The sequence below is a fragment of the Grus americana genome, chromosome 22, assembly GCF_028858705.1.
Source record: "Grus americana isolate bGruAme1 chromosome 22, bGruAme1.mat, whole genome shotgun sequence".
Taxonomy (NCBI): Eukaryota; Metazoa; Chordata; class Aves; order Gruiformes; family Gruidae; genus Grus; species Grus americana.
The window spans coordinates 4979318-4993779 of record NC_072873.1 but is presented as its reverse complement, the minus strand read 5'-3'; the positions used below and the strand labels follow the sequence as shown (position 1 = coordinate 4993779).

The following is a 14462-nucleotide window of genomic DNA, read 5'->3' as shown; positions in this document are numbered from 1 at the left end:
ATTTTATAGCGTGTTTCTCACCCCCTTTTTTTTATTCAGCGTGTTACTTGATTAATTGGTATGAAATGTTCATCTTTATCCAACAATTCCTGAAACACAAACGCAGAGCTCTCCGTTTGTATTTCTTATTTACGGCCCTGTAGCCTGAGTGATTTCCAATTTACTGTGCTGCTATATTAGGTCAATATATAATACCTCGGGCCACTCCAGAAAGATTAACCAGAAGTGGATTCCCTTTCCAATCAAATAGTCACCGCTATAAATTAGAGTTTCTTTTACTGTATTTGATTGCATTTCTGCCACTTTCCCTATCAAGTGCAATAAAACAAACACCCTCGGCAGCCCCGCCACTCCCCGGCGCCTAATCTTGTGAGACAAAGATGCGTAACCGCAGAATTTGGGAGACTCCGTGCCATATGTACGACTGGCTGCAGCTTCCACCTACGCTACTCCGAGTCTGCGGTTTGCTGTTTCCCCCTCGGTTACTGGAAAGAGTTTTCCCTGGTATAGATTTTTTCCATCTTGCATTTTACCTCCATGCAGGATTGCTAGGGGTTTTTTGTTTGTTTGTTTGCATCGTGATTCCCACCTGGAATGTCTAAGGCTTTCTTTAAAGCACAAAGGTGATGTGAAGACTTCAGCCACAAATTATTTTCCCAACTCTTTTCATCTCTAGTACACCCATGGTTAAAGTAAAATGCTAGAAAATATGAATTCTAGAAGTGCAAAATTCAAAAGACAGAGATTTCCATCTCTTTTTCTTTTTACCGTCATTTTTTTTTCCACATGCCTCATGATTTTGACAGTTCTGACACAATATTTTTGCACACCCAAAGATGGCAAGGCTGCCTGATGCCATGACATCCAGACGCAGTCAAAATACCCTTTTCTTTGCACTTGAAAATCAAGACTGAAGCAGTCTGTGTACACTCGCTATTCCAAAATTAGACTGCACATAAATTTAACATGTTCAAATAATGGGCTTGCATATGCAGACAGTCAAGCAAAAGGTATATTTTTCTATTGCAAGTAACTTGTTAGACAAGATATTTCAGCTTCCTAAGATATTCATGGATACCCAGTAAAGGTCTTTTTAGAATGATAATACACTTCATTTTGTTTGCAGAGTCAGTAACAATTAAATCCCTTTTCGTATTACAAAGCATATGCCAATGTGACATGGTGGCAGGAGCTCCCGGAGCAGCCCTATCCCAAGCTACGAACCAATATTTTCCTTCTTTGCTTCTTATTTGAATTGCAAAGAACGGTTTAAAAAAGAAAGCCGAGATCCTGAGGCATGCAGCCAGCAGCAAAACGAGGATTTTTTTGAGTCTACGCGCCAACTATTTTCATGTGGGGCTGTGAAGGAGAACGCGGTTTTATGGCATCTCCAAATCTGGAGCTAAAAACAAAGCAGCTACAGGACTAAATGCAGAATAAGATCCCATCATTCGAACTTGGCATTGATAAGAAGCAGCCCTGCAACCAACAGAACCACAACTGTTCCATGGCAACAAGGGTCTGAGGGTCCTGGGGTGAGGGAGGAAGGTCCCATGGGGTGGTTGGGATGGAGAGGCAGTGAACTGGGGCCTGCAGGGTTTTTTGGTTTTGTTTTTTTTTTTTTTCCATGGGACAGACCCTTGCAGGAAGCTTAAGCCAAGGCCACCACAATGGGCCAGAGAAATGCATTAGTTTTCCATGTGAAGACCTCTCTGTGGTGATGGAGACTGGTCCACCTTCGGCATCTGTGAAGACCTAAGGGGGTGCAAACACCATGTCTCAGATGGCAGGTCGGTGGGGACAGCTCCAGATAGTTCTGGGAAATCTTGGATTAACATGGGACACAAAAATCATTGCCTAAAAGAGCAGTTGCTGGGTACAGGATGGCTACTGGGAAAATGGAGCAGCAAAACTAGTCTGCAGAAACTTCTAAGGAGTTAAAGATAAGGAGTGAATGGACAGTTCAGGTTATAGTGGAGATACTAACTCACTGGGAAGAAAACCTCAACTCCTTCCATCCGGGAGGTGTGCCCATGGCTGGACCTCCCCATGCTCACATGTGGCTTTGGCATTGCAACGGGAAGACATCACCCCATGTCCACCCCCACCCCTCTCTACAGCCAGGGCTGAAGTTCACTACTAAGAGTTGCGTGCCCTTGACAAAGCTTTTCATTGGACAGTCAAGTTTGTGCAGTCCCGGTGGTGGCAGCCGAGGAGATTTAATTCCAAACACATTTACATTATTATGCAAATATTTGGAAATCATCAACTCCTTCACTTACCTACTAAGAGCTGAGTTAAGTGTTTCCATGGGAACACCAACTATTAACCACTATAGTTAATATTTTTATTCTGGTAGTGTCCAGAGAGCTCAATGAAGATTGAAGACAGCTTGTACAAGGTGCTGTACGAATGTGGAGGATGAAAAAGTCTCTTTTTGAAAGGCAAAGATTAATGTTTTATGAGCTTCAAAGTCAAGTACCTGGACTTGTAAAAACATGGCCAAATTTGCTTGCAATGAGTCCAGAAGCTTCTCCTACACCACTTAACCAAATCAAGAGCCCTATTCATATAGTTTTGCCTTGCATCCTATAGCATTTCACGGTCAGATAGAGACCTTAATGACTATCCCAGCACAATCCAGCCCCATAATATCAACCCAGTTCTAGGGACGTGAGAATCCCTCCCTATGCCTCTAATATTTAGCTGAGTACAAATTTAAGTTAAAGACATGTGAGATTAGCAGTGGTGAGGTCATGGGGGTGGGCAGGATATCATCAGGGGCATCTGGAAAATCAAAGGGGTAGATTGCTCCCTTCCACATGTGGTCAAAAGTCGAGCCTGGACTCAAAAGACCATAAAAACCACAAGATTTTTGAAAAGAAATGAATGCACTTTGGGTTGGTTTTTTTTCCCCCTCAGGTTTCAAGTTCACAGCCATGGCCAGGTTTCAAGCACCTCTGAAAGCTGTCTGAAGAGAGTGACCAGAGCAGAAGCTGCCATCCCACCTAACCTCTGGATGGTGGTGATGCTCACAGACATGGAGGTACCAGACTGGAAACCTCCTCCCCACTGCCACAGGCTCTCCTGCCCAGCTTCCAGGCCAGATCACAGGAATGAGACCTGGTTGATCCTCCTCCTTCATCTTATTTTCTCCCAATATATTTCTCCACTTGCTTTTTTTTTTTTTTTGCTTTTTTTGTTTTTTTCCCTCATGTGTAATGAGGCTTACCCAGCTGAGACTGATCCACCTTTCCCAGCATCACAGCGATAGAAAAGCACAGCTCTAAAGGCAGCATGTTCCTGGATGGGTTACTCTGAAAGATTCTCCAAAAGGCAGCTACAAAATCCAGCCTAAAGAGACAATGGTGTGACACAAGGTCTGTGTCTCCATGGGGAACCTCAGAGGGGTCCAAAACCCAACGAGATTGAACATATAGAGCTCGTGGTGTGGCTGTCCAAGCATGCTACATCCCCAAGCCATCAATGCGGTGGTTTCCTGCCCCCATGAGCTCCCCCAAGGCAGCCTGTAAAGCAATAAATCATCAGGGGTAGAAGATGCACTTCATCTTCCCACTCTGCACTGTGAACCTGTTTTGCCTTTAAAAGGACAAGACTTCAAACAAACGCAACAAGTCGGGAATGATTATCTCAAATCACCGTCTCCTCCCCCTCACCCAGGCCAGATCAGGCTGACTTGGGAGTACGAGATCAAAACTGGAAGGCAAAGCTCTTGCTATAAAAGCCTGTGCAATTTTAAATGATTGACGGGACCGTGGGAATCTGTTTAAATCGTAAGAATCAAACGCCACACAAATAAATTTTAAGTTTTGAATGAATGCAGCCAACTCCCCTCTTTGCTATTGAGCTGAAGTTTGAAAGGCACTTGAAGGGGCTCATTTGCACAGGATGACGGAGCGACAGCGACACAAAACCTTGTGATATTTGCTCCTCACCCTTTCCTGATACCCAAAAATAAACACAACCTCATCCTGAAAAACTCCCACCGCAACGCTCTGCCTTGCAACTGCCAGAGAAAGAGGCTGGCAATTTTTCCAACATTTTTTTCAATGTTTTGTTTAAAATGTCAACATGCATTCATGAAAACTGCAGCCACCACTGCTGAAGAACTGATAAGGCTTGCTCTAAATGGGTGGCTTTGGTGGCATGTGTCGCTCCCCATGCCACCCCTCTTGCAGAGCCCAGCCTCCTACCCATTGTTTCTGCAGCAGGGTTCATTAAAGAAACGGGCACCAGCATTTCCAGCAACTTCCACTGTGGCAGCTCGGTCGCAATGATGGGAGCTGCTGAGCTGTCCTTGCAGGAGGCAACACTTCCACGTCCACTCCAAATGCTGCCGTCCCAACCCATGAGACCTGTGAGACAGCACACAGCCCCAGCCTTTCTGGTCAGCACCTTCTGCCCTTCTCTGTGCCAGGACTAGAGGGCTGCAGTGCAACACAATGGCTCTTCAGAAGATGCTCGACCCAGTTGGGTTCGTTAGGGAACAGATGCCGTCCATCCCAAATGCTCTGAGTGCAATGAGTTGAGCCCTTGGTCCACCCAGGCAGCACTAACCCACGCAAAGACAACAATTAGGGCAACAAATGTCCCCGGATCTCAAGGAGGAGGAAAACACAGACAGCAGCTGGAGGTTCACCTTGAACGTGGCATCCCAAAAGTGCCTTTCTAGGGAAGAGGGATGTGTTGGAGCATCCAAAGGAGACATCACACCTCTCGTCACCCACAAGTGCCAACCCTTGTCCCAGGACAGGTGATGACACTCCTATTTGGCATCCCAAACTTTGGTGCTGAGACACCCAAGTCCAGCACTCATTGATGAGCTGAACTATAGAAATGCTGGTCCCAACTGGTGTCACACAGACACCAAGAAGAAAAGCAACTCATTTCTGTACAGACTGAGCTCCTCTTGCTTTCAAGAGCTGGTTTAGACATTGGCTGGGAAGGATGGGATGGTCTTTCCAAAAAAATCACCAGTACATGTATGTTTGCAGGAGGAAAAAGAAGGTCTTACCTGTTTCTCCCCATATTGGCAAATATTCATCCTGCTGTATGTCTAGCATGATTTCCAGTCCATTGCCTGTCCCACCTTTAACCGTGGTAAGAAGAGGCCGTCCTTCTTCTCCTGAGTTAAACATGTAGCATTTCCCATATTTTGTAAACACCTGTGAGGAGAGAAGAGAGAAATAATATAATATTTCCCATATAATGAACAGCTCTTCCCACCCAAACGCAGGCAGAGGGATGAGAAATGGCCACACGCCGCAGCTCAAAAGGAAATGTCTGCAGATAAATCTAACCCGGTTTAATCATTTAGCATGTTGTGTTCTCCTTACAGAAAATAAAAGATGGAAGATTTGAAGGGAAAGCTGTTATAGAGCAATGAACAAATGTCTTCAGCAGCTCACCGGAGTCACATCGTGTTAAGTCTCTGAGAAACACACATACATGCTGTGTTTGAGCTTGTACTAAAATATAATCAATTCACCATTTTTGTGTGAGGCACCTCAGTCCACCACCGCTGCTTGCTCATGGCTGCAGACCTAGAGCTGGGCTCATCCCCAAAGGATGGAAACACCAGCATTGAAGCCCACGCTTACTCCATGCTCATCCAGCTGCTGAATATCAAACCCCGTAGGCACAGCTCATGCCCACTGCTTTCCACCCAAAGGGAGCAATGCGAATGACGCCTGTGCTCTCCCGACACAAAAAAATACAATATCCCATTAATTCCTCACTTTACCACTACTTGGCAAATAGCAGGAGTTGAAAACACTTGGGCAAATGAGGAAAGATTTCCTCCATCATTTTCGCTTTTCTTTAGTCTCATTTTGGCCTGTCTCTTGAAAGAAACTCTGGGCAAAGCCCAGGTGAGGGCTTCCAGGCCACCACCAGCTCTGCAAAGCAGGGCTGACATGGGTTTCCAAGTGGGGTTGGACATGGGTTTCCAAGTGGGGTTGGACATGGGTTTCCACATGGGGTTGGACATGGGTTTCCAAGCGGGGTAGCTCTTGCTGGGGCAGCAGAGATATGACATCTTTCATCATGGTGCATTGATGGTCTTGGGCATTGACCTGTCCTGCGCTCAGCCTTCCCCCGAACTGGAAGAACATACGGAAAACCAAAGATTATAATACAAGTCCCTCCAATGCCTTGCACTGACAGACTGAGGGACATGCAGATGTGCAGAACTTCTTCCTATAGTAAAAGAGGATAAAATGGCTCACAGCCATTTAGAAATCCCCCAACCATCGCATGTGGTGAATTCTGACAAGCACCAGCGTGAAATCCGGAGCATGAGTTGTCTTCGAGTCACTCTGCTGCGTCACGGTTCCAGAAAGTCCAGGGTTTGCAATCAGCAAGCAACCAGCAAACACCAGTAATGACTATTCAGAGTGAAGGGAGCCCAACACCAAGCAGCATGCTGGCTGCAGTCCCATCAGAAATCACAAGCTGCTAACGCAGTTGCTGAGATCATACGACCCCAAGATTATTCATAAAACTAAACAGAAGCTGGAGTCATCAGCGATTTATTCCCCTCAAATATTGACATATGCCTTATAATCACAGCATCAGGGAAGCAGGTGAAGAAAGAGAAAAAATGAAATCATTCAAGTTTAAAACCTCCAATTGGAGCAAAAAGGGTGCAGAGAATATGAAGCATTTGGAGGAAATAAAGATGCCCTTTAAAAAAGATTTTATATCCAAGTGAAAATCCCATTTTAATACTTGACTGACCTATTAAGCCATTCAGGCTGGAAAGATAAGCTGAACAACAGGGAGCCTGTGTTAGCAGCCACTGTCTGTAGATGGGTTTTCCCAGATAGGCTTTGAAGGCAGAAGTCAAAAATATCTAATTAGGATAGTTTAAAATCCAGCAGGAAGAAAACTTGCATGAGTGAAAATCACGGGAAAACAAGCAAGCTTATATCGAAAGCAACAGCGCAACGTAAATGCTGAATAAGGATTTGGATGCTGATGTACCCAGTGCAGTTTTTAGTCAAATAAATTCAGGCAATTTTATGGGCCTTTTTATACAGCCCTTTGCAGCTGTAAAAATTTAAGCGTAAAACCCCCAGTTAGGGCACGTTTATGCAACAAACAAGATCTAAAGCGACAGGGGCCCGAGGCTCACTTCAGCCGCATGTCTGGGACCCCAATCCCAGAAAAAGAAATCAAATGGTGACTTGAAAAGGAAGGGACATTGCTCCAACCCCTCCGCTCCACTGTCAGCATGCGACCATCAAAGTCCACGAAAGGTTCATCTGCCATGACCTTGGCAGATGTTTCTCTTGCATAGTAGGAGAAGATGGGCAACATAACCTGGGATGTGTTGACACACGTATAGATGAAATGCAACTGCTTCCCAGCACCACATCTGCTCCTGAGTAGTGGCAACCCCCAGGGACCACCTGAGACCCAGCTTAAATCCAGGTGCTGCTTCCATCATCTGCATCAGTCCTAGGATCCTGCAAGGAAATGTTTCCAAGCAAGCCTGATGATTTTCTGCTGCTCTTTAGAAAGAAATCATTTAGGTTGGAAAGGACCTTTAAGATCATTGAGTCCAACCATTAACCTAGCACTGCCAAGTCCACCACTAAACCATGTCCCTAAGCACCACATCTACACGCCTTTTAAATACCTCCAGGGATGGGGACTCCACCACTTTCCTGGGCAGCCTGTTCCAGTGATTGACAACTCTTTCGGTGAAGACTTTTTTCTTAATATCCCATCTAAACTTCCCCTGGCACAACTTGAGGCCATTTCCTCTTGTCCTATCGATTGTTACTTGGGAGAAGAGACCAACATCCACCTCACTACAACCTCCTGTCAGGGAGCTGTAGAGCAATAAGGTCTCCCCTCAGCCTCCTCTCCTCCAGGCTAAACACCCCCAGTTCCCTCAGCTACTCCTCATCAGACTTGTGCTCCAGACCTTTCACCCTTTGTTGCCCTTCTCTGGACGCGCTCCAGCACCTCAGTGTCCTTCTTGTAGTGAGGGGCCCAAAACTGAACACAGAACTCGAGGTGCAGCCTCACCAGTGCCGAGTACAGGGGGACGATCACTGCCCTGGTCCTGCTGGACACACCATTTCTGATACCAGCCAGGATGCTCTTGGCCTTCTTGGCCACCTGGGCACACTGCTGGCTCACATTCAGTCAGCTGTTGACCAACAACCCCAGGTCCTTTTCCGCTGGGCAGCTTTCCAGCCACTCTGCCCCAAGCCTGCAGCGTTGCCTGGGGTTGTTGTGACCCAAGTGCAGGACCTGGCACCGAGCCCTGTTGAACCTCATGCAGCTGGCCTCAGCCCATGGATCCAGCCTGTCCAGATCCCTCTGTAGAGCCTGCCTACCCTCAAGCAGATAAACACAGCAAGCACAGATCCTCATTAAGGGTCCTGGTGCATATCCACCCTTTCATCTCTGCAAATCAGGCAGTTACTTATGGCTTTGTACAGCCAAATAACACACCAGAGCCATGACTGGGATATGATGGAGAACATGAACACTTGTCCTAACAAGGAATCAGGCATCTTTGCTGAAGTACCCAGAGCTAGCAAACAGCACGGAAACTCTGGGGTAGGGTCACCAGGCTTAGTGGCTAAGCAAAGAACCAGTGCACAAGAGGAGACCAACAAGGGATACAGCAGCAAAGAGCACAGAGCAGGAGAAGACTTACAGAGCAAAACAGCTGGGGAAGAGGACCTAATGCCAGACATGACTGGGGCTTTTGATTCCTTTGGACCACCCTGAGCCCAGTTTCATGCACTGGGTGCCCATTTGGGCTGGAGCACATCTTCCCACTAAGTTGCATCCACAAGGAGCTGTGCCCAAGTGCTCCAAGAGGTCTCCTCAATGCAAACCAAAGGACAGTAAGTGGGGACAGCTGGGAGATACTCTCCCAAAGCACACTCCTGATCCAACCAAACCCCATGTAGATGCCACCACTTGGGGTTTGAGCCAGCTGCACACTGGTCCCACTGCCCACTTCCAGTAGCCCTCACTGGGAGAACACCACCAGGGCTACAAGGACCAAGGTCTGAAAGCACAGAGAATTGAAAATCAAAGAGCATAAACTGAGGATGAAGAAATGAGAGCCTTTCCCTGCAGGACAGAGCTGCTTGCAGGAACTCTATGGGAAAGGCAGCTGTGAGCCATGAGCAGTGTTAATGCTCAAGCAGGGACTGGGGATGCCCTGAGGCAATCTGCTAGGCTTAGCCCTGATCCCAGGCAGAGAGGAGTAACAAATACATCAAACAAACAAACAAACAAACAAGACAAAAAAATGGGAAAGGAAGAAGGAAAGGAAGGGAAGGGAAGGAAGTCACCCTGCTCACTGCAGCTAGAGACCTCCCTAGAAGCCCCTGAAGAAGCCCGCTAGACTGCTCTCCACTGATGCTACATGGAGCAAGCACCTTTCTGAGCACCTTTCTGTGGTGTTGAACCTCAGTTTCACAGCAATGAAGGCTTTGGGGCCAAGAACCTTGCTTAGGAGGGAACTGGGGAGAGCCTGCGGGCATTAAGAAAAACCCCGCAGGGGTCATTTTTCATCCACAGCACAGCTCCCATGGGATACCCATGCCTCACTGCCGGCTACCTGCTCCCTCAAACCCAGCGCAGGTTCCTTCCACCTCCTCTGCTAGGAGAAACCCTGGGCAGTGTGTGCTATATGGACAGTCCCCTACCAAACCATGTATAAATGCCATATATATATATGGCATCCCCATATATAAAATTCCCTGCACGCAGCCGAGCCGCGCACAGCAGGGCTTAGCCACGGAGCTCAACGCCCAACCACGGCAGCAAGACTACAGCATGGGGCAACTGCGGGGACCTCTCTCAAAACCCTCAACCACAAGATTTTCCATCTTTCCCCAAGAAGCTATAAAAGACTATTTATAACAGCATTTAAAAAGACATCGCCAAGTTCAAAAATCCATATGCATTCATTTCAACTCACATTAAACGGGGCTGCGCTGCCCCTCACCTTCTCACCTTTGCTATGAATGATTATTTGGGAAAATACAACTTTTTTTCAGGGGATGATCTTGGTTTCAGGCTCTTTTGGGCTCTTTGATAACAGGGAAGGATTCAGAGCTTTGTCAGATCATCAGCATAAAAGGACAGAGCTGTTCGGAAAAGGCAACTTCAGTATATACTAACTGCTGTGATATACCTGAGACAGTAAACACGCGGCAAAGCAGAATGATTTAACCTCAGTTTATTCATCTTAGGGGAAAACAGCACTCCTTGCTGTTAGTAATGTTTTAACTTGCAATAAAAAGAAGGTCCAGCAGAAGCCAGAAACAAAAATACAAATACGTACCTTGAGAATAGTCTATAAAAATACCTTTTTTTTTTCTTTGATGGATCACTTGTTGCTTTTGACAGCTCCTCTGAAAATCCCCGTTTAAGTACAAAGGTAAACACGTTCAAAATCTGTGAAATAGTATTTGAGTGACACAAAGAGCCCTTCTTTAGTACGTAAAGGGAAAAACGTGTACCCTGTGAAATTCAAAAGCAGAGCATGGGTATCTCAAACAGACTCCATGGACAAAACAGCCGCCACCACCACCAAAAGCTCCGAGACATCAATGTATATCCTGCTGTGTGTCAAACCAACGGGGCAAAAAAGACTGATATTCAAAATGCAAGCAAGCCTGACCGGAGTAATAGAGAAAAAGGTATTTCACAGTTTATAACCAGCATACACAGGACGAGCATATCTGCTGATAAATTATCCTTTCAATACGGAGCAAAATGATGGTAAAAGCAAGTAATTTGAAGTCTGTAAATTACTTTTCTAAATCCAGACAAAGACGCAGGCTAGAGCTCACTGACAAGGCAAGACATTAGTTGTCAGATTAAGGTACTAAACATTGAAAAGAGAGCAAATTAGCATCCTTCACAATCATTTTCTCCACAATTACAGTACACAAAGGTTCAGAGGCACATATCCTATCAAGCCACATCCAACAGCATCATGAATAACAGAGCAAAAAGGAAAACGAAGGGACTTTCCAGACGGGTCCAGGAGAAGAGGAACATGAAGCTGAAAGGGCCTGGGGAGAACAGAGATGGGTTTGGGCAGGGACGCACATGAGATGATGGGAAAAACATCCTGGCTTTGGAGGAAAGAAGACCTTATTTCTGAGTTTTTGGCACAGGGATACATCCCCATAGCTACCAGCTCTCCCGTCGCACCTGCTGAGCCGACGGTGGCATCAAGCCATGTCATTATTTCACTCGAGGTGCGAGGAACAGCACAGCCCGGTTGGCTCCATGCAAGCGCATCACGACGGTCCATTTGTTCACACCCTGGCAGGAGGTAGCGGTACATTATTTAAAATGAAATGATAGCTGCAAAGAGCAAATCACAACGGATGCCTACAATAAACAGGTTTCTGAAGCATCACATCCCAAGGGGATCTCTTTCCAAAGGAGAACAAGACTGCAATGACAGCTTGGTAAGGAGGGGACTCACACCTAATGGGCAGAAAGGACTTAATCTCCCTTCCAAATGGAAGTACAGAAGGAAAGAATGAATCAAGTCCCTATCCCACGTAGATGGGGGATGGAAGCCTCACGAGGGCATCCTCTTTGTTGCAGAGGATTATGTATCTCAGTCCCACAAAGACACCGGGGGAATACAAAAACCTTACGGACCCCTGTATTAGAAAGGTGATTTGGTCTGTCAGCTTCAGGAGACTGTAAGGCAAGGCACGGCTCTTTCAAACATTAACATAAACCAGGAGGGAAAATGCAAATCGATGAAATACTTTGGTATCTTCTCCTCCTCAAAGGCTAGCCATAGATTTCTCTTTAAATCCATGTTTGTTTTGTATTATTTGAAACCTGGCATAGAAGCATGTCAGACAAGCAAAATATCCATCCTTCATGGTGTCAGGTTTAATCTTGCAACAGAGAAGAGTAATGGGGATGGAGCTCTGGAAAGCAGAGCCGTAAAAGTTGTCAGAGATGTGTTTACAAGGACAGGGTTTTCCTTTCGGCCTCCAAGACTGAGATATCCCAGTGGGGCTTGTCAAGCAGCTCTGCAAGGCAAAGCAGGGAGATGTTTCGATGAAAATCAGTTCGATGTCTGCCCGCACCCCTCTGGGCACCGCGGTCGCACGACTGTATGGGAACAGCAGCGATGTCAGCTCTGGTTTTATACAAGTCTTCTGTTTTTAAATAAGAAGTTATCGAGGTCCCAGGTACTGCCCGAGGCTACAATAGTCTTGTGCTGGCATTAACATTATTTCTTTTACAAACTAGCAGCGGCCAGCATCCCAAATGTAATAGTTTACCGTTGCAGCAAGCTGCTACATAACGCATAACACTCCTAACACATCGGTCTCCGCCTCTAAAACCAGTTTTTGCCAGTGGACAGGACCAACTCTCTTTTTAATATGTTTATTTTATAGGATGCCATTAAACGTCGCCCAGAGGATCACAATTCATACCCCTATATTCTACCCTTCGAGAAGAGTTAAACTCTAGCAGCGCTAATGCAGAGGCACGACAGTCTAGCACATTTAATTCACTAAGAGATATTGCCATTTTCTTCTTATTTGTGCAATCAGCCACTCCCTGTAATGGCATATTGGTGCAAGCATTTGTTTGAATGGTGAGTACTTATGGAGGGTCCTTAGAGCTGGCGTAAATCACTTCCACAGCAATCACTGCAATTTAGCACTGGTTGAGTGGATATTTAAAAAGAAATATAGCACTAATATTCTGGCAGCAAATGAATAAACTATAATGGTGAAGCTCCAAATATTTGAGAATTATGTTGGTCCATAAACTAAGAAACCTGCTACCCTCTCTCTGATCCCCATCAAACCCTAATTACTTCCACACATAACGAACTGATGCAGAACAATGCAACGGGAGCTTTGTCCCACCAGACCGTAATTTATTAGTCGTAGGAAACAATATCTGCATACTCCCACAAAGGTTCATCTCCTGCATGAACGCAAATTAACCCATGAACATCTCTTAATTTCCCAGGACTCGGTTTGCAGAACAACATCCACCTGTCCTTCAGTAACCCGATGCAGAATGCCATCCACTTTTGGGTTTTTTATGGGGGGTAGACGGTGGGGTTTTTTTAACAAAAAGTTTCCCATCTTATGAAAACCAACGCCCCAGCACAAGTGCGAGGCCACTTATCATCTACAAATGTGCATTGTAGGGAGGTGAAATGAGGCCAACGGCCTGAGACATGCCAGGCTGGGACCATGGTATCATCAGACTCGGGTTGAACGAGGTCAGACAAGACAACAACCTGGACGATGCCCTCAGGAAGCAGCAGATGGTGTGGAAAGAGGAGAAAGGTGGGTGATGGTGTACTGCATTCCTCCTTCGTGACCACCAAGGCCGTCCCTCCACCAGCAGCAACCTGTGGACGAGCTCTGCGCATCCCAGCAGTAGGAGCCCCGGAGCCTTTTAGCAGGTGCCAACATACAGCTTGAAGGCCAGGATTCATCTGGATAATAATTACAATCTGTCTTCCTAACGTCTGCCCACTGATTCATTTAATGAATTGTTCTTCATTACCCTCGCTGAACTCCGTACCGAGTAGCAGAGCAGCTCCGTCTCCAGCCCAGGAGCAGCTGCAGCTCTGGGACTGACAACGGCAATATTGTGTATGGCCCTGCCAAAAACACCTCGAGAGCGTGCAACAGGAGCCCACAGATCCCCCCAGCACTCATCCACGTGAAGATACTCATGCAGGTGTACAGATCCTCAGCAAAGAGGGTCGATAAAACATTTGGACTTGAAATGTCAGTGTCAAATCCAAACCGCTCCAGCTAAGGAAGGATATCATGTACCAAATGAGTTCTCCAGAAAATGCTGATTGACTATCTTCAGACCTCCCATGCACCTTAAAACCATCAAGCAGCACCCCAAAGCCAATGGAGGGATGGGGAAATGCTCGTGAGCTGGTCCATCCTGGTCATCCAGGGTGAGACTGGCTGAAGACTCCTCAGCCACAGCCTTCAGTCCTTCCACAACCCTCCTGAGATACAGAGAACCTGCAGGACAGTTCCTCCCCAGCGAACACCAGAAGCGTTTGCTCCTCGCTATAAAACTGTTCTCATGTCTGGAGCCTTTTAGGCCATTCCCTGCCTAGAAAGCCCAGCCTTTCCGCAGAGCCGGTGCAGGAGGGAGGCGTCAGCCTCATGAAAAGGACAAACAGCTCCAAATACTCCCAACGGGACAACTTCATCTCATCCTTTTTCCGAAGGAAAAGCAGCAACCACTCTCTCGTCCTTACGCAGAGGAGATAAGTACCAAACGTCGTACTGAAAACAGCATTTCTCTGTAGCCAGCGAAGCTTAAACCCCTGGGAGGCTTTTAGTACTTACAGCCGTTGAGTGTTACAACTTCTGCCTGAAGTGAAATGTTTGGGGCACAAGAAAAAGAAAGCCTGTCCCCAT

The 14462-nt window shown here is 46.4% G+C and overlaps 1 protein-coding gene across 3 annotated transcripts in view; it reads right to left on the bottom strand.

Annotated features, from left to right (window-relative positions):
- Nucleotides 1-14462, bottom strand: part of ASIC2 (acid sensing ion channel subunit 2) — a 510703-nt gene that overhangs the window by 45853 nt on the left and 450388 nt on the right. For all 3 annotated transcript variants that reach the window (XR_008573929.1, XM_054801831.1, XM_054801832.1), the window contains exon 2: nucleotides 5036-5186. Coding sequence is in view for 2 of the 3 variants with exons in the window: in XM_054801831.1 (XP_054657806.1) it covers nucleotides 5036-5186 (151 nt within the window). In the remaining variant the exon portion in view is untranslated. The remainder of the gene's footprint in view (nucleotides 1-5035; nucleotides 5187-14462) is intronic.